This window comes from Durio zibethinus, chromosome 6, assembly GCF_047325235.1.
Source record: "Durio zibethinus cultivar Kanyao isolate XHJ-2024 chromosome 6, ASM4732523v1, whole genome shotgun sequence".
In the NCBI taxonomy this organism is placed as follows: domain Eukaryota; kingdom Viridiplantae; phylum Streptophyta; class Magnoliopsida; order Malvales; family Malvaceae; genus Durio; species Durio zibethinus.
The window spans coordinates 24,585,778-24,606,062 of NC_143167.1; the positions used below are offsets into that span (position 1 = coordinate 24,585,778).

The 20,285-nt window shown below is 27.3% G+C and overlaps 1 protein-coding gene across 1 annotated transcript; it reads left to right on the forward strand.

Moving 5' to 3' along the window:
• The first annotated feature begins 14,590 nt into the window (after positions 1-14,590).
• Positions 14,591-19,705, forward strand: LOC111285379 (ADP-ribosylation factor 3). The gene is made up of 8 exons (XM_022874803.2): positions 14,591-14,904; positions 15,016-15,054; positions 15,225-15,287; positions 16,125-16,143; positions 17,532-17,643; positions 18,191-18,238; positions 18,717-18,847; positions 19,397-19,705. The coding sequence occupies exons 1-8, from the start codon at positions 14,802-14,804 to the stop codon at positions 19,428-19,430; spliced, it is 549 nt and encodes a 182-aa protein (XP_022730538.2). The 5' UTR covers positions 14,591-14,801; the 3' UTR covers positions 19,431-19,705.
• The last annotated feature ends 580 nt before the right edge of the window (positions 19,706-20,285 follow it).

Genomic DNA, 20,285 nt, shown 5'->3' on the forward strand with positions numbered 1-20,285 from the left:
ACTCATTTGAAGAACAGTACCAATTAAATATGTATTATTCTTTTAATTTTGACGATATAGTCTTTTAAAATATTTAAAGTTAACTCTTTTAAACATTTCTTTATGCAAATACTTTTTATTTTGAGAAATATTTTTTTTACACTATAAATTCTCAAACACTTTGACAGAATTTACAGAATTTATAGAAAATATATTTTTATTCAAAAATTTTTTTTTAAATTGAATATTTACAAAATTCTCAAAATTTTGTCATAAGATATTTTATTTATTTATTAAAACTAATTTTAAGATTATCTCGACACTTTGATAAAATCTCAAAATTTATTAAATAGATTTTAGGATTATCTTGAGTCTTCGACGAAATCTTAAAAGTTTTTAAGCTAATTTAAGGATCATCCCAACTTTTTGACGATATCCTAAAAATATTTTTTTTGTAGTAATTAAGATATTTATTTCAAAAAATACTTTGATTTATTTATCATTTATTGGTTATTATTATTATTTAAATAAATATTTATTTAGTAAAAAAATAATTTTTAGATTATCCCGACTCACCGACAAATTCTAAAATATTTTTTTACTTGTATTAATTAAAGAAAATTAAACTATTTTAATTTTCTTTGAAAATTACATTTTTAAAATATTTATTCAAATAATTATTATTTTTTATTTTGTATTTCTATTATGTAACAAAAATAATTTCTTATATTATCCTAACATTTTAGCGAAATTCAATAAACATTTTACTTGTAAAAAAACACAAAACATTTTATTATATTTTAAGATTTTATTCATTTTTATTTTAATAAACCTACATTTTATTTTAATTTTATATTTTTACCATTATCTATTTACTTCTCCAAAAAATAAAAAATATGTAAATAAATAAATAAAATAATATCATAATACAAAATAAAATAATCAAACCAAATCAAAATCAAAATTAAATAAAAAAAAAAGACTCATCATCGAGTCAGGTTAGGCATGAGTTCACATGTGAATGCTGGTACTGGTTAGGCTGGATCCAAATGCCAAAATGGTGTCATTTTGATAGACCTATAAAAGACCTTTTTTTTGTTTTTATTTTTTTCCCTTTCTCTCTCTAACCCAAGAGCTTCTCTTTTTAAACCTTGTCCTCTCTCTATTGATCACCATAGCTACGTAATTTTCAACCAGTCGCCATCATGTCGTCCTCATAAAATTCAACTAGCATTGGAGAACTTAAAATTTTTCCAGATTTTGATGAGTTTCCTAGATTCCAGTGGTTGAAAGTTCAACTGATTGTTGAAAAATTCATCGATCATTAAAAAATTTAAAGTTCTTTCAAAATTCCCCCAAAAAATTTTCAAAAATTCCCAAAATATTGCCTTTAAGCTTCTAAACCCCTTTCCCAAAATAGATTTAAAAAAAAAAAAATTCAAGGCTCTTAAATCAAAGTTTCTAGTTTTGATTTTAAAAATTTTGTTTTTTTGCAAACAAATTTTTTTTCTTTGCTAGTGGTTCCTCCTATGAGAAGACTATGTTATTTCTTTAGTGCTTGTGTGTGTTTTATTAAACCCAATAACTACCCTAAAAAATGCCTTCTTTATTATTTTTTTTTTGCATTGTTTTTCGTTTTTGCTTCTTTTCTCTTTTTTACAATGCTCTAGCTTAATTTATAGGGTCTTTTTGAGTTTTCAAATCTCAGATAATCTTGGATTCAAGAAAACTTTTGAAGCTATCACTTACTGGATTTGGTGTTACAAATTTAGGTCTGTGGCAAGGAAGAAAAAAACTATTATGGCAACTTGATATCGACTGCTAGATTTGAAACTATTTTTTTTACTTTTTTCTTTTTATTTTATTTTATTATTATTTTTTTTGTTTTGGACAAAATAGGTGTACATAGTGATGCTTAAGACATCTCTAGATAAAGAGACTTTTTTCAAATACTACTAGCGTATTAGAGTATTTATAAAAAAATTTTCAATACAATAATAATTTGTTTTTCTAAAAAAATTCTTTAAAAATACAATAAAAAATCAATAAACATTTTAAAAAAAAAAAGGAATAAATAAAACATCACACTAATATTCAATCATTTGCATTGCCTGCATATCATTTAATTTTTAAAGAATAGATACGAGCCTTCGAGGACATGATTTTAAGAAAATCCGAGTAATAATTTTTAAGAAATCCATAAGTGAGACAAAATTTTTCAATGTTACCAACATACTAGAATATTTTAAGAGGTTTTTTTATAACAAGGTTCTAATTTATCTTTCTTAAATAAAGTGGGTTAATCTTTAAAAAATATAAAATAATGAAAAAAAAATTTGTAAAAAAAGAAAAAGGGGTGAGGTATCAAAAGTAGAAATGAAAACAAATTAATAAAGGGAATCAAGGGAATCATTTTTAAAAACCAAAATTAAAACTTTTTTGTCAAAATTAAAGGATAACACATAATTAATTGGTACCTTTTTTTAATGGGCACTGTAGAAGTGCTAATTCTTTGCTATACGTGATTGACTCCTAAATCTAAATTGCTTTTACAAACCCAAAAATTACATTTTAAATAAATTTTGATTAATTTTAAGATATTATTAAAAAAGTAAAGTTTTAATAGGTGGCTAGTCACACCTAGTCAAAAAAAGATTAGTGGCGACTCTATTTGTTTTAAATTTGTCTAACAGTCTTCAAACTTTTATGACAGTTTGGTGACTCCAATAGGGAAACATTTTTTTCAAGACTCCAGCCAAAATTAATTACATGTTATCCTGAATTTTGATTTAAACGGTCTTAATCAATGTTTAACTCTAATTTCCTTGATATTGATTTTATTTCGTTTTAAATAAAAAATCAAATAATAAAAAAATAATAAAAAACAAAGAATCATTTGCATTGCATTTTAACTGTGATATTTGTTCATTCTTTATTTTATTTCTTTGTATATATTATTCTCAATAAATTAAGGGGCATTTGCACACGTAATGACATATTACATTATATGCATGAGCTCTATACCTTGGCTTTATCCCTTATAGGAGGAAGTAACGTGCCTATACTTTTGTGAGGTGATAACTTTCATAATGACAAGTGAAATACTTCTACACAAATTGAATCCTTTTTGTCCATAGACTGTAATAAATAAAGATTGTGGTACCTTACTAGTCTAGTATGATGGCAATAAAGAATAATTTGAAAACTTTTAGACACGTAGTAATTCAAACCAAGCATATAATAAACCTTAAGAGTCTAGCCCTAGACGAAGTCATGTCAATCTTTTTATACAAAATCACCTGAATTATGACATGTAAGAAACATCTTTTTTTTTTTACAAATAATAAAATGGTTATATATTATTACCAAAATTTAAACAAAAATTTCACAAAAAAAGCCTTTTATTTGCTATTATTTTCTTTTAATTTAAATTATTGTATTTTCCATGGGTTTTTAAAATATATATATATTTTGCGTTTTAACAAAAGTTGTAAAAATTTTGTTTTTTTTTCTTTCCTAAAAAAATAAAAAAGATAAACATTTCTTTTTCTAAAAAAGATTTTTTTATATCTTTCCTCTAAATTAAAAGAAAAAGTGTTATAGTCTAAAAAATAGGTAGAATTATTTTTCTCATATGTCATTTGTTTGTCCAACAAAAAATTAAAAAAGGAAAAAAGAGGGAGATTTTTTTTTTGAAAAAAAAATCTTGAAAGGAATAGTTCTTTGAAATAAAAAGAGATAAGGGGATTTTAAACTACTAAGATTTTTTATTTTTTATCATGTGTATATGAAAATTCATTGTTTCTAGATTTTATTTTTAAGATCATGCATATATGAAAAATTATCTTGCTTCACCTTACACTTTCATGCATAAATTGATACTTGCATCCATGCATATCATGCATCATTTGTACATTTGTAAATAACATTTTTTTTTTTAAGTTTACATGTTAAAAAGATTTTGTAAAAAAAAAAAAAAGTTTTAAATTCTCCAATTTTTTTTGGGTCATGAAAAATTAAAAAAAAAATAATTTTTTGTCAAAGTAAATAAATGAAACAAGATCCTAATTTTGAAATTATGGTAATAAAAGGTTCGAGGGTAGCCCATCTGTCCAAGGTTTCAAATGAACTTGTCCATCATTTGTGTAATGCTCGAGCTAGGATTATGGAAGAAAAACAAACCAATAGGATGAATGAGATTGAGAAAGTACCAGATGAAATAAAGAAATAGCTTAATATGATTATGGAAATTATGAGGAAAATTGGCAAAGGGAAGGAAATAGTGAGAGAAAAAACTACCCAAGAAGGGTAAGATTATGATAATGACCCTTCATGTCCACTAAGTTTCACCCTACACCAAGCCCAGACTTCTCGAGTGGTATAGACACAATGTATGCCCTTTGTTTAAGAATGTACATTCACTTACACTACCATGCTAACAATAAAGGGACCTACTCAGTTTCTAATGCATGTTATTCCAGCCAATAAGTATTTAGTCATAAAATCCGATCTATGTCCTAGATTTGGATGAGCCAAAGAAATAAGAAAGGTTTAAAATAAGTATGATATAAGTAAGATACGACCTGGAGTCCCAACACAAAATGAAACTTATAAAAGAAAGATAACAAGCCATTAAGGATATGGATATTTATAGATTAATAGATGTAACTAGATTGTACTTGGTGCCTGATGTAGTCATTCCACCAAAGTTCAAAGTTTTAAAATTTAAAAAGTATGATGAGAGTAAATGCCTAATGACACATGTCACTATGTACTGTCAGAAAATGATACTTATGCCCAAGATGATAAACTATTGATCCATGTCTTTCAAGATAGTCTCACGGGATCTATCGTAAAATGGTATGTTCAACTGGATAGAAGTCACATCCACTTATAAAAGGAGCTAGCTAGGGCATTCATCGCGCAAAACAAATATGTTTTAGATTTGGACCCAGATCGTCTGTCATTGTAAAACATGGAAAAAAAAAAGCTACTGAGAGCTTTAAAGAATATATTTAAAGGTGAAAAGATGTGGCCACCTAAGTTTGGCCACCATTTGTAGATAAAGTAATCAATATTTGTTCGTTAACTCTCTTTAAGTTCCTTATTATGACAAGATGATTGAAAATGTCATAAAAAAGTTTACGGATATAGAGATTTTTGGGTAAATAATTAAAAATACGATCAAAAGTGAAAAGCTCGATGGTGAAGTCTTTTTTTAGGAGGCCTACAGCCATTATGTGGCATAAGGGTTACATCTCATATGAAACTTAATAGTATACAATTTCTACGAATAGCTCGTAATGCTCCATCTCTTTTGAGACCATGACCTTTTATCAAAATTTTCACTCGTCGCATACCTTGGTCTACTACTACTTGAATAGCATTTCTCGTTACGATTTGAGTAGCAAAAAGAGTCCCTCTTCTTGGACTTTTGGATTCATAAGTATCGACGGAAGAAGAAGAAATTACCTAACCCAAAGAAGAAGACATGCAAACTACAACTCATAAGAGGCTATGAGGTAGTGGTTTTGCCTTCTATCATTATCACTCAGTTTTTTACCCTTACTATCATGCTATAAACAATGTCTCACCAGATCCCTACTCGAGCTAATTAGGATTTTGATGAAAACCTTCAAACACCCGATCATGCACCTATAATCTAACCAGTTAATTAGCCAAATGCCTTCTAAAATAACAAAAAAAGGTAGCAAAATAACAAAGAAAAAAAATCATGTCAACCTTATACACATATCTTACACTGAGTTACTACCCAAACTTATCCAGAATTAACTTTTAGAGCCTGTGTTCTAGAACCCTTTCAACCTCTTTATCCAAAATGGTATAATCCTAATGCATGATGTGATTACCACAGTTGTAATCAAGGTCACTCAATAAAAAATTGCCCTATATTGAAATATAAGGTCAGAGATCTCATTAAAGCTAGGCAAATAAAGTTTGGAAATAAAAGGGATCCTTGTGCTATTGAAAACTTTTACCTTGATATATTGAAGAAAAGGAGAATTAAAGGTGTTAAGGCATTGATATGAATGATTTTTTAGGCAATGGTCAAAGGATGGATTGGAGAATGGTTCCATGTGCTTTTGTGGGGAAATGAGACACTTCATTTAGTTTTGCGAAAATGTTGATGGATTTAGGGGTCTTTTTGTTTCCCTATTAATCTTTCACTTTTGTATTAGACATGTGTATAAACTTCATGACTTATATAGAAGCTTTGAATTTAACTACTAATTAAGAGAATGTTTTGAAGTTCCATTTCTATAATCTCTCGAGGTTTTTTAAAAAAAAAATACAAAGAAACATCATTTCTTTAATTTACTTTTTGATCATGATATTTAGCATGAATAAAAGCTACTTTAAGGACATATTTGTTGTTTCTCATATGTATAGAATTTTTAAAAAAAATCATTAAATTGGATTATTTGAAACTATTAGAAATTTTCTATAAATGGATTGCTATTAATTGGTGATTTTATAGTTTAATAAAATAGGCTAATAAATTTAGTTCTAATGAGAGCCTAAATAATTTAATGGAGACACTTATATGTGGGCTTTGTATGTTTTATTGGGTCTAGGTGGTTTAGCGATTATATAGGCATTTAATAAAAAGACTTATAGGTTTCAATAAAATATATGGCTAAGGTCTTTTTTTTTGCACTTCTAAGTAAATGTATCTACTTATTGAGAGTTGCCAGTATAAGAAGTGCTAAAAAAGAAAATCTAATTCATACAGAACACTAGTGTTGCTTCTACATATCATTGATGACTATTCAAACAGATACGTAAATTGATTGATTGGTGTTTTAAAATTCACATATGATTCCTAGGATTTTGAATTATACTTACATATGGTATTAAAGCCTCTTTTATATGAAATTAAAATCCAAATTTATGTTTTTTGAATTTAATTTCACATGAAATTAAGTTTTTAGGTGAAACCAAGAGGTTGATGCAATTGTTTTTTCCGATATTGTTTTCTCAAAATTGACTTAAGAGATAAAACAAAATAACAAATTACATAAAATTGAGGTTTTAATTAAACAATTTTGAGAAAAAACCTAAAACGTGTTGAACTGGGTTTTAACTAAAAATGATTTCCTAAATTGATCATGATTAATGATGTTTTAGTGTGATTTGAAACATGAGATTTGTAAATAAATGTGTTAATTAAAATTTAGAGTATTCATTTGCATAAAAAATTAAAGAAAATGTGAAATTGAAGAAAGCTTGAATCGGTAGAATGTGGGTTTTATAATCCAATTTTTCTTGGGTCAATTAATCTAGTTTTTGTTGTTTTTATGTGGTTTTTCACATCAGTTTAATAAAATAGTAACTTATTTGAGTTTTTGAAACTTTAATTTCATGAAAACATAACAAAGAGAAAAGGTGACACCCCAATGCTAGACAAATTCTAGTCACGAAAGGTAGCACATACGGTATATGTAAACCACCCAAGCAATCATTGCTTCGATTTTTTCATCCTACTTAAAATTTTATTTTTTAATTTTATTGTATTTTTTGGAATTCTTGGATGGTATGAAATATTTATTATTTTATATTCATGTATAATTCAGTAATTACTATATGTTATGCACATGTTTTCTATCATTTTATTTCGTGACAAAATATTTTGGCATGTTGGGAGTCTATTAAATGTAAGTACTATTTTCATATGTTGTTTAAAATTTACATACTCTTATCATAAATTTATGTGTATAATTTAATAAATTTAGTCAAATTTGCTTTTATTAATTTTTAAACTATCGTTTAAATGCAACATGCATTATTTTGAAAGACAAATTCAGTTCAAACTCCATGAGGATTTGATTCAGCTAATATAAAATTGATAATTTTATCTGATAATTTCATATGATGAATAGATAATATTGAATAATTATTTATTTGAAATAATTGGAGTTTAAATTTGTTGCCTGAATTGATTTTTCCCATGGCTATGTTGACATTATATATTATTATAACTTGTAAAATTTTTATTTTTAGTACATGATACATAAGAATATAGTAATGAATGTAAATATTGAACTATTCATAAAAAATTTAAAACACTCGATTTGAATGCGAAAAATTAATTTTGATCTAGTGAGACATTCTTTTTAAGTATCTCATAAAAAAATATCATATTTGTAATGATCCATCGAGATACACATTAATTATTAGTGTCTCACACAGGAATGATAAACTTTTTTAAGTATTTAATGACCTAAAAAGACACATTATGGTTAAGTACCTCATGAGAAAGTGGTTAAAAACATACATTTAGTTAAGGATGCAAAAATTAAAATAATGAAAAATCTAAATTTCTTGATATAAGAAATACAATCAGTTAATGTAGTGCTTGACTACCAATGCAGCTCATTCATTAAACCTTATAAGATTTTCTCATGCGTAATAACAAGAGTATTTTTAAATTACCTTATACAATAGCCTGCTCACTCAAAAGAGGTTATTGTGTTTGGTAATTAGGAGTGAACAAAAAGTATCACGGTTGAGGACATTAATCTAAAAGGTTTGTATGTTTAAAGGGGATAGGCTTTTTAAAAATTAAAATATTCTCATATTGGTTTTATGTGAAAAGTGCTTACTATAGCATGTCACATTCTCTACCCAAAGAGAAGTTTGTGATGATGTACCTAAACTTTTTTATTTAATTACAAATAACACATCATAGATTAATGCTATTTGTAAGGATTATTGCTCATAAGCGAAATGCTGCATTCTTTTGTCTTATATATTATAGTTAATTTTTAGTAATAAAGATTAAAAAGCTCTAATTGGACAGAATAAAGATGATTTAGAGCTTAATTTGTGATGGATGTTTTCTTAGATATAATTGTTAAATTTCGAGTATTTTCTTGATTATTGTCCAATTATTAAAATGTTTCATTTTTTTATAATAAAAGTCTTTAACTTGAGATAATTTTGTGAATCTTTTAATTATTATTTAGTTATAAGAATTCATGAAAATAAGTTTCACATGTATGATCAGTAGGTTTGTTATATTATTTTGTTTTAATATATTATTGTTTGATAAATTTGTATCATGAAAGATCATGCTTTTGAAAATGTGACATGTGAAATTAAGTTTAATTGTTTTGAAAACACGTGTGATGTGGCATAAATATGTTTAGCATGTTTATGATGCTTTAATTTTATATATCACATAATTATTATATGAAATTTAAGACATTAACTTTAAAGCCTAACAAAGTGCATAATGTGATAAATGTATTTTAGAAACTCATTTTTATGAACATATGAAATAATATATATTAGCTATAATGATTCATTAAAAGCATTTAAATTTTATACTAATCCGTTAGTGGGAGAGTTTTGCTATTAAAGTTATGTGATTATATTATGGGAAATAGCATGTGTTAAATAATTACATAGTGAATTTACTTCACATAAATTGTTAAATTAGCTTTCAAAACTTTTTCTTTTACAAATTACTTACTTAATCAAGTGTGCTCTCATAAGATATTAATTGTTTTGTAATTATGATATTATAATATTTTGAGAGAGTAGTAAGTAAAATTTTATTTCTTAGTAAGTATTTGAAATATGTCTTTGGTATTATGAAATATGATAAATATTACCATCAAGATCCTAAGTAATAAAAAATGAGTTGTGAAAGTTAAATGGATATGACTAAGTTTTAGTCTATAAAAATAAGCAAAATTAGTTTTGCTAATTTCAATGTATTGAAAGTTTTGACCGAAATATGTTGTTAAGACTTACTAAATTAATTTGTCTTAATATTTATATCACAACTCATGTTTTATGATATTGAAAATGTTAGATTCCTCATATGAATATTAAGATGAACATGAGATTAATTTATACCATAATCATTGTGTGTATATGATTGTCTAGAAAAATTATGTGTTATTAACATTCATCATATACTATTATTTTGAAATTTATAGTGTGAAAATTATATAATTTCTTGAATCTCATGTAAATATAAAATATCTGCATTGTTAGATGTTCTTTTGTGGCAAATCAATTTTTTATTTTGAAATTTCTTATAGTCATACTTGAAAGATAGAAATGCCATAATAAAAGTATTATTAATAGTTATGACAATTTACTTAGTAATATGACATTTTAAGTGTTCATATTGATTAATAGCATGATTATATAATATGACTTGAAAATTTTTAAAGTGCATAAAATGATAATGAGCATTGTAAATTTTAACTTTTAGTGATTCATAGAGGTCATTTAGTATCTCACTTGGAATGATCACATGTATAAATAGACATAAGAAAAACAATATAACCATAATGATTATGAAATTTCTTATGTTATGATATTTCTTTAAGTTACTACATGTAATTAACTACTCAAAAGGGATGATTATGTGTTTTTAATTTAGAAATAATTATGAATCTTATTGTGAAGTGACAAAAATATATAGACTAGGAAATTTATTTGTTTAAAAGGGATAAATTTTTTAAAGTCTTTGTATTTCTCATTATTTTGAGATGTGATCACACAACAATTAAAGTTTTGATATAGCACATTTATTATTTTGATAAGACTAGTAAATATATTAACTTGATAAAAGTTTTATCTATTTGGATCATTTATTGGCATTTGTTCTCAATTTCATTTTTTTTGAAAAATTGTCAACATAAGTTTACGTTTGCCATGAGATATAAGTTATTAGATGTTTTGTGCAATATAATAAATACATAAATTGTTAGTTACTTTAATTTATCACATCTAATGACATATATTTGCTGTATAACACCTCTCACATGTAAGGGGAAATTTATTGTTTTAACTTATCACATGTGTGAAAGTTTTAAGGATTGAATTTTGCACAAATAAGTAAATTATGGTTCAATTCTTTCCTTCATAATCTTCCTAAAATTTTGTTGATTTACTTATTAGAGAGAATATGAATTTTATAATATTCTTTTAAAAAAAATTTGAAACTTATTTCAAATAATGATAATATAAAGGTTTTACCATTTTTTATTATTATTTATTAATGTCAAAACTATTATTTTTAATGAAAGTAAAATCAGTGAGAGTTTTTCTGCATATATATATATATTTTAAAGTAACTCATAAATTCCTTAAAATAATTTTTTTAGAGAAATTATATATGTTGAGGTCAATGGGAGTTTATAGGCTATTGGTTTAGGCACACATTAGAACTAAAAAGATTGAAAATTCAATGAATTTAAAATTTATTAAAAATGTTTTCATGTTGAAACATTAAGAATTTTGTAAGTGGTTAATTAAAGTGACATTATGGAAGTCCAAGAAAAGTAGTAGTTATCAAATTGGCATGAAGGCAGACAAACATAATTTTGTTATGCTCCCTTTATTGTTGTGCTCCGTACTTATCATTCAAAATTTGATTGGAGCATGTTTATGATTCATTGAATTAGTGGGAGTCAATGTGATTTGATTAAATAATGACATATTTTCTCTATGAGAGGAATATGGTATTGTCAATTCATAATATGGATATCTATAGATATGAATAATAAAACCTGTGCACATCATAAAGTTAAAGTTAAATGGACATAATTATTTTATATAGTCATCATAGTTTCTTTTTTTTTTTTTTATGTATATATCTAACTACGTGTGCACATCTCATATTGACAATTCATAATATGGATATCTCTTGGTACGAACAATATAACCTATTAAGGTTATTGGGTTGATTATGGCAATAGATGCATTGTAAATTTTGATTATGAAATCATCATTGTTTTGGATTTCTTTACTATATTAAATACATCGCATATGATTGCTAATTACCTACAATGAATAGCTTGAGATGAATAATGCTAATAACCTATAAGGTAGAACTTGATATGAATAAGTCTATGAGATACCATCAAGTTAAGTGAACATAATTATTTTATATATTCATCATAATTTTTTTATGTATATATCTAATTACATATGCACATCTTATATTGAAATATCATATTATAAAATCTTAAAACCTCGTATTTATCTTAAGTGTGACTTTAATGTTATTTGAGTATGCCTCATAAGTGATACTAACAAGTAACCTTAAGTACACATCTGGATGCCATGAGGATTTTTAAGTAAGTTTATAGAAATCAGCAAAAGAACAAACAATGAAAATAACATATTAAGATTATATTTAGATATGATTTTCTTGTTACTAAGATATATTGTCGATAGAGTTTTTAATACTTGTAACCATAGATCAATCTTATGTTAATAAGGGCAAAATTGCTGCCATGATTTAGTACTAGATGGTTAGATAGATCATTAAAATGTTGTCTGAATAGTTAAATTATTTTTTAAAACTATGACCACATCAAAGTAAAGTTAATCAATCTTGAGTCTTATTTTTTAAATTATGTTTTTTTTTTTTAAATAAACAACCTAATTAATATTGTCCAAATGCGAAAATATTAGAATTTTTCAATAAATGGCTATATTAATTGATGATTTTATAATTTAATAAAACACGTTGATAAATTTAGTCTTAATATAAGATAAGTATTAGAGCTCGAATAATTTAATAACGATTACTTATGTGTGGGTTTCGCACATTTTATGAGGTCAGATAGTTTGGCAGTTGTGCTAGCCTTTGATCGAATATGCCTTTGATGAAAGGCTTCTAGGGTTTTAATAAAATATATAACTAAGATCTCATATTCACTTTTAAATAACGATATCTATCCATTAAAAACTATCAATAAAAAAGAGTGAAGTGTAAGACCTAATCTATGTAAAAGACTAATATCGCTTCCGTTTATCATATATGATTGTTTAAACAAATAGACAAATTGATTGATTAATATTCTGATATTCTCATATAATTTTTAGGATTTTGAATTATACTTACAAAAAAAACTTTAATATCTTTTTGTTAGGGGTATGTGCATGTGTTAAGATAAGGTTAAAAATTAAAAAATAAGAAGAATTAAAAGAAAATTTTTTAGACGCTTGTAAAATTTTCTTATAAACACTTTTTACGTTGATAGAACTAATAAATTCGTCTACCATTCATTATTGTATGTTGTAATTATTCGTTTTTTATTACGATCAACTTTTCAATTTAATTTAAAAAATAAATAAATCTCGAATATTGAAAATCTTTAAAATTAAATTAACTATGTAAATTGAAAAAAACATACACATATATGACATTAACATTTCGCTGCATTTTAATTTTCTTTTTCTAAGTCTTGTGCTTTTTTTATTTGTTATTAGTTTGAAAAACTTTGGCATAGTAGTTGATTATGAAGTTTAATTTTGTATTGTTAAAAACTTAAAATTTAAAATCTCAAAAGAATGAGGCTTGACAGTTCTATACATCATTAACAACAATTAAACTAAATAATATCAATCAAAAGGAAAAAAACTATAGCATTTTAATACAACAATTAAAAAAACTTCGACATATCGCTTTTTTTGTTTTGGCCAAGCTTTGAAATATCGCTTTATTATCGCATATATCATAGATGGCACTATAGCAAACACCCAATTATTTTTAAAGTCACCTAGGTAGTTTGTTTATGCAAAAGTATGGAGTTTTTGTAAATTTTTAAATATAAAATATGTTTAATAAAAAATTTAAAACACTAGAGGTGTCTATGAGTTGATTGGATCAAAGTCAATAAACACTTTAAAAACGTTGTCCAAAGTCGATTCTAACTCAACTCAACAAAACCTGATTAAATAAAAAATAATTAAAAAACTAAATAATTTCTCAAGTAAAATCAAACCCGTACATAAAAATTATTAGAGTAACCAAGGGGGCTGATAGGGGCCACGCCCAAAACTTTTTTACTCCCTTGTAGAACAATATTTGACCCATCAAAAATAATGTTTGATCCTTTTCCATTGAAATTACCATTTGGCTTTCTTTTTTTTTTTTTATATTCTTGCCTTTGCTCCTGATAAAAATTCCTAATCAAATGCTCGACCTATGAGCATATATAGGTTTAAAAATATATAAATATATTTAATTTTATATTTATTTTAATATTTTTAAATATTTTAAATAATTTTTATTGAATTTATTATTATTTTAAAAGTCATACAAATATATATTTTTTGAATTTAAAAATACAAATACAAATTATAATAAAATATTACTTACATTCAAAATCGCTTAATAATAAAACAATCAATCTGTCTAATAAATTAAAATATAATTAAATAAATTTAATATAAAATTAAATAAAATTTACTAATAGGGAAACTTAAATCTAAAACCCAAAAATTTTAAACTTCTTCCTTGAGATTAAACCAAGACCTTGTTACAGCAAATAAATTTTTTCTAATGCAAAGAGGGACAAACGTCTTCACAAAATTTAGGATATAATAGTTAAACCTTTTAAGATAAAAACCAGAAAAAAATCTTAAAACGGTAGCCGTTATGTTTCCCTCTCAAAATTCAAGGACTCCGGTCTAAACGTCACCACGTCAGCAACTTACAAATTCTTCGACTTCCGAAAAGAATGACGTGGCCCAACCATGTATTTGCTGCAGCAGTTCCATCACCGCACAGAATTCTACCCAACTTTTCCCTCTTCTATGTCGATTCCCACGAGTAAATTACAAAAACGCCAAAGAAGAAAGTTACGGTCTTTGCAATTCTCTCCTCTCTCTCTTTCTCGAATTCTTTATTTCTCCCCTCGGAATCTCAGCTCCTCTTGCTAGCAGGCCCTCCCCTTTTGTACAGGGAGGAAATCGAAGGGGTGCTGCTTTGCAGATCTAATCTAAAATTTATGCACTGAGAGAGCAATTTTCCTATATTTAACTAGATGGGTTTACTGTTCACAAAAATGTTCTCTTCTCTGTTTGGAAACAAGGAGGCTCGGATCCTTGTTCTCGGTCTTGACAATGCCGGAAAAACCACCATTCTCTGTATTATTTCTCTTCCTTCTAATGTTTTACGTGATTCCCATTTTTCTATGTCGGGATTTACGAAATGGGCCTTTGCTATTTTTTTTTATAATTTTGTGTTTTTGGTTGCAGATCGGCTCCAGATGGGTGAAGTTGTCTCCACAATTCCAAGTTAGTCTTACTTTTTGAAATTTCTCTCTTTTTTTTCTTGGCTTTTGCTTGAAGGGGAATTATTGAGCATTTTGTTGGGGAGCAAGTTAAGATTTGAAATTAAGCAGATCAAAGGTTTCTTTTATATTTAAGAATTGCTATTTGATTTGCTTTTGTTCTTTATGGTGCAGCAATTGGATTTAATGTCGAAACAGTACAGTACAATAACATCAAATTTCAAGTTTGGGATTTAGGTACGCCGACCACTACTCCTTGATGTAGATCTTTAACATGTATAGTAGATTTGTTATAGCAATGTCCTGAAATTTTGATTTTACTTTCCTATTTATTTGATTGTTTAATAAAGGTAGAAGAAATGGGAGAAATTCACAACATATGTATATTAAAATCAAATTAGAAAACACTTTAGTTTTCAAACTTATAGATATTTCAGGATGATGAAACTTTTATTCTGAGAATTTGAATCTTCATATTTTCTTATACAAAGGCTTGACTGAAGATAATTATGATTTTTGTTACCGTAAATCTCAACTGCATAAACTAGCTGGATCTGGCTTTCAATCCACAACTTACGTCATCCTTCTGCCTCTTGTTGATATCTTTATATATCTGTTCAAAGTATATCATCTGAGAAACCATTATAGTAAGTAACAACTTTTAACAAATTTACAGAACTGACCACTCCTTATCATCAGAGCTTTACTTTTTCAGAACTGGATGAAATAAAATTTTTACTTATTTGGGACATCTGTCTCTACTTATAGGAGAAATAAGGAACAAAGGGAACTTAACCTTTTGCTGCAAATCCAAGCTTTGTTTCTGCAAACTTTAACTGATTAGGTCTTTCTTTTCTGATTGCAAGTGTTGCTGTTATTCAAAGCCATTGAACTTCATCAGAATAAAAGTATCAAGTTGTGGAATTTTAATCTCTTATTGTTAGACTGAAATGTAACACCTTGTTTTGCAATTTTGCTTTCTTTTATCATTCGGAGCTATTTAATTTTATTGGTCAGAACATAAGTGATGTCAACTTCTTGTCCTGATGACATCTTTATCATTTATTGATGCAGGTGGACAGACAAGTATCAGGTAACTTTTCCAAACATGCAACTTTTTTTTTTTTAATAATTTCTTCCGTTATTTAATTTACATTTTGTTGGCAACTGTTCACTGAGATGTTTGGTTTCCAGAAGCTCTTTGTAAATTGTGTCTTTGTGAGTCCACAGCTGGCCATTGGGTGCTTAGAAAATTTAATTATGCTAGTAGTTCTTTGCTCTCAAACTTATATGATACCCAATGATTTCTGTTAATTATGGTAAAGATAAGGTATATGTCTTGTATTCATTTCATACTGACTTCTTATAGTTAATGTTTGATGCATTATACAGTTTTTCAAATTTGTAGCCTTTCAAGGGTCTTTTCCTCAGATTACTTAACTTAATTCTACCTTTATATTCTGATTGTACTGTTTTGACAAACATGTAAACATTTTAGTCCTTTTGTAAATTACCATGTTTGACTTGTTACGAAGATTAAGGGTATGTTAGTGGCTGCAGTCCAATGGGGAGCACACCCAGCTGCACCGCATGCCAACCAAAATACCCCTAATCTTTGTGGCAAGTCAAACATAGCCTAAGAAAATAAGCTTTAACTTTTTTATATTTACATTCAAATTTTAAATTTTTTTATAATGTCAATATTCAATGGTTTTTAATGCCAAAAAATTTTTAAAAAATTGTGAAAAATTAATGTGAAGTATGGAAACAATAAGATTATTAGGTTTGAAATGGAAAGAGGATAAAGCTGTGAGACATTTGAAAGAAAAAGGTGGATATTCAATTTGGGACAAAGTTAGTAATAAATTTTAGAGGTATCATTGGATTGCTTCCTTTTATACTTATAGTGCTACTTGAAGCTGATATAGTACTTATGTGATTGGTTATAAATATAGGATTTATTTTTGCATTATTGCTAAAAATGAACATCTTTGAAAAGTCACAAATTTTAGAGTAAATTATCTTAGTCACTCTTGAGTGTGTGAGAGATAGAATATCAAATTCTGCTTTTACTGTGCAATCTGAACCTAGATTTTGTTGCTATTGTTTATTAACATTTCCATGTTCTTATAAATGTCTTTTCGTTTTGTCTTTTTTACCTTTACAACATACCAATTTAGAGTTTGCCATGGCATTTCAATGTTGTGTTCAATGGATTCCTCTCTTTACACTACTTGTTTAATTAGGAATTGTGATTTAATTGATTAGCATTATTCTAGGTTATCTCAACGTCTAAAAGGTGTAAAATTAAATAAGATTTTACATCCTATCCTATTGTGTATTCGTGCAGACAAAAAGACTGCTCATTCTATTCAATTTTTAGTGTACAACTTATATATTATTTCCCTTTATTCACTTAATAAAATGGTGCTCCCAGCAATAGATCACCAGCCTAGTTTCTTATTTCATTTTGCACCACAGGCCATATTGGAGATGCTACTTTCCAAATACTCAAGCTATAATCTATGTTGTTGATTCGAGTGACACAGATAGGCTGGTGATAGCTAAAGAAGAATTTCATGCAATCTTGGAGGTAAACTCATCAAGATGTATTTCTTCATATTTACTTTATTTTACTTGTTTTTCTCTGTAAAACATCCGATACTCTTGCTATGGTTTATCTGAGAAATATTCCATGCTTGAAGATGACGTATAGATTATTTGCAGGCTGTAAGGTTTATCTCATGGTCCACTGGAGGCACTGTTCTGTTTTAGAAGTTTGACAAAAGGAAATATTGATGTGTGAAAACTTTTCTGTCTTTCTGTCCCTTTCTCCCTTGAATGTTATTTCCCTACAAAGTTATATTCAATTTTTAAATGATATTTCAGGTTGTTATAGTCTTGCTGTATTACATTTTCCTTTGGTGAGGACTTTATCACCTTCTTATCTCCCATGATAAAGAAATGAAGCAAACCTTTTTTATTTCCCTTTTACTATCAATTAAGATGACTTGTTTATATATCTGTAACCAACAACTTTTGCTTGGTGTTTACAATATTCTTTTTACTTGTCAATGCTTGTTTTATATATATTTTATCATGCTTCTTCTGGACTAGTTTCAAGTGTGAATCTTTTGCAGGAGGATGAGCTAAGAGGAGCAGTAGTTCTAATTTTTGCAAATAAGCAGGTTGGTGCTATTCTTTTTTCTTCTTCTTCTTCTTGTTCTTGGAGCTAGTGTAGAACTAATTTTGTTGCTTTTCTTGTATGCGTTATTGAGCGAGAGCTGATCATGGGCCTGGTATTAGAAGCCCTTATCACCAATGGATATAATATGCAGTTTTTTATGCATACTTTGGAACCTAAATTTGAGAGTGAATTTGGAGTTTGTTTGCTATAAATATTGTGAGGATGAATTTACACATCATGTATAAATTAATCATGAATATCTATGAGTTCTATTGCTCAAATTAATAGTACTAATTTTATAATCCAATTCCATTATTTCAAATTCAAATTCCCAAACACAACCTCAAAAAATTTGTCTGAGGAAAGACTAGAGAGGAATAACTTTTTCATTTCGTGATCAAAGATTGTAAGTCACTTTGACTATTTTAATTTATGAATTTTTCTTGTAATTATATATGTCACATTCTTGTTGTTTACAGGATCTTCCAGGTGCACTTGATGATGCTGCAGTGACAGGGGCTTTGGAGTTACACAAGATAAAAAACCGACAATGGGCTATTTTTAAAACTTCGGCAACAAAAGGGGAAGGTCTCTTTGAAGGCATGGACTGGTAAGTTTTGTATCACATGTAATTTGTGTTATCCTTGAATTTACTTGGCAAAATTGCTCCTCAAATCTACAAAATTCAGCATTTACATATAGCTTGCTTAGCAGCCTTTGCTATGACGAGATTCATTGCATGAATTTATAAATAAGAACTTAAAAGGTTATTTATGTCCATGTTCTATGCAACTTTTTCAACGATAAAAGTAGTTTTAAAGTAAATCTATCCGTTCCTTGAACAAATAGTCTTTTTTAAAATGTAATAGAATGCTGAGTCCTTGTTGATGTACATTGACTGGTTCATGAACAATACCATGCCATCAAGGTCAGGGGCCTTAAACAGCTACTTGCTGTCATTTTTTTATTTGGTTTTGGTTCACCTTATGAAACGTTGTTTTGGTCACTTTCGGTTGATGATTCCTTGAAATCCACTAACATAATTAGCATAAGTAGCAATTCAGATAAAAACAAAACTGTGAAGCATTTTCAATTCTCTCTTTTGTTGTTTGATCATCCTTTTCTAACTCCTAAAGGAATTTATTTGCCATTATTGTAGGTTGAGTAATACACTTAAATCTGGAAGTGGCTAACTCTTCGTGTGAAGAATTAGAAGCTTGCTGCTATGTCATTAGGCTGGGGTGAGAAACGGGGAATGGTGTTTGCTTAGTACGATGATCTGATAGAAATTTGAGCCATAGGAACAGTTGTGTCAATTGACCTTCTGAATTTTCTGCTTTTTAATTTTTTGGGTAAACCTCATGTAAAATTTTTGTTGAAGATTAACCATTTTATTCTTAATATTTTTTTGGTACATTTTGTAGCTTCCTTTTCCCTACAGCAGAAACTACCTTATCCGCTTCAGAACTTCCTTTTTTGTTCTATGTTAATTTCTCATTTAGTTTCATTAGCTTAAGTCTGCTTCAAGTTTTTCTTGTGTTTATTGTTCCTGTACTTCTGAGCCATTAGTTAGACTCTAAACCATGCACATATGATCTTGTATGTTTAGTTTAGAGGTGGCAATTAGACATATCAGATTAGATTCTGGGCTGGACTGGGCTGCTCTAGGTTTTGAAAGTTTCGGACTTGGATTAGTTAATTTTAGATTTAAGCTGCGCAGGCTTAGGTCATTTTGGGTTTTATGGTTTTTTTAATGTACACCTTCTTTTAATCGATATAATAAATTAGATATTAACAAGCATATTACTTCGTGTGTTAGGGCGGAAATATAATATTTATATTATTTTTTGTACTATTGGATCAACGGTATCTCCTAGTTTTCCAAGTTTTCCTTCAAAATAATTTTCTTTCATTATTTTGATATATTCAAGATTTAATTTAGAAATGCACTCAACAAGGATCAATCTTTGGTTAATAAACAAATGGGGGTTCCGGAATTATAATGATGAGGGATAGATTTTTTTTAAATTCTAAAATTATCCAATTGG

Excerpts from the sequence above, each read along its gene's own strand:
- LOC111285379 (XM_022874803.2), top strand. The coding sequence starts at position 14,802 with ATGGGTTTACTGTTCACAAAAATGTTCTCTTCTCTGTTTGGAAACAAG. Across the intron at positions 15,055-15,224 it reads AGTTGTCTCCACAATTCCAA|CAATTGGATTTAATGTCGAA; the intron begins GTTAGTCTTACT and ends TTTATGGTGCAG. Across the intron at positions 18,239-18,716 it reads TAATTTTTGCAAATAAGCAG|GATCTTCCAGGTGCACTTGA; the intron begins GTTGGTGCTATT and ends TGTTGTTTACAG.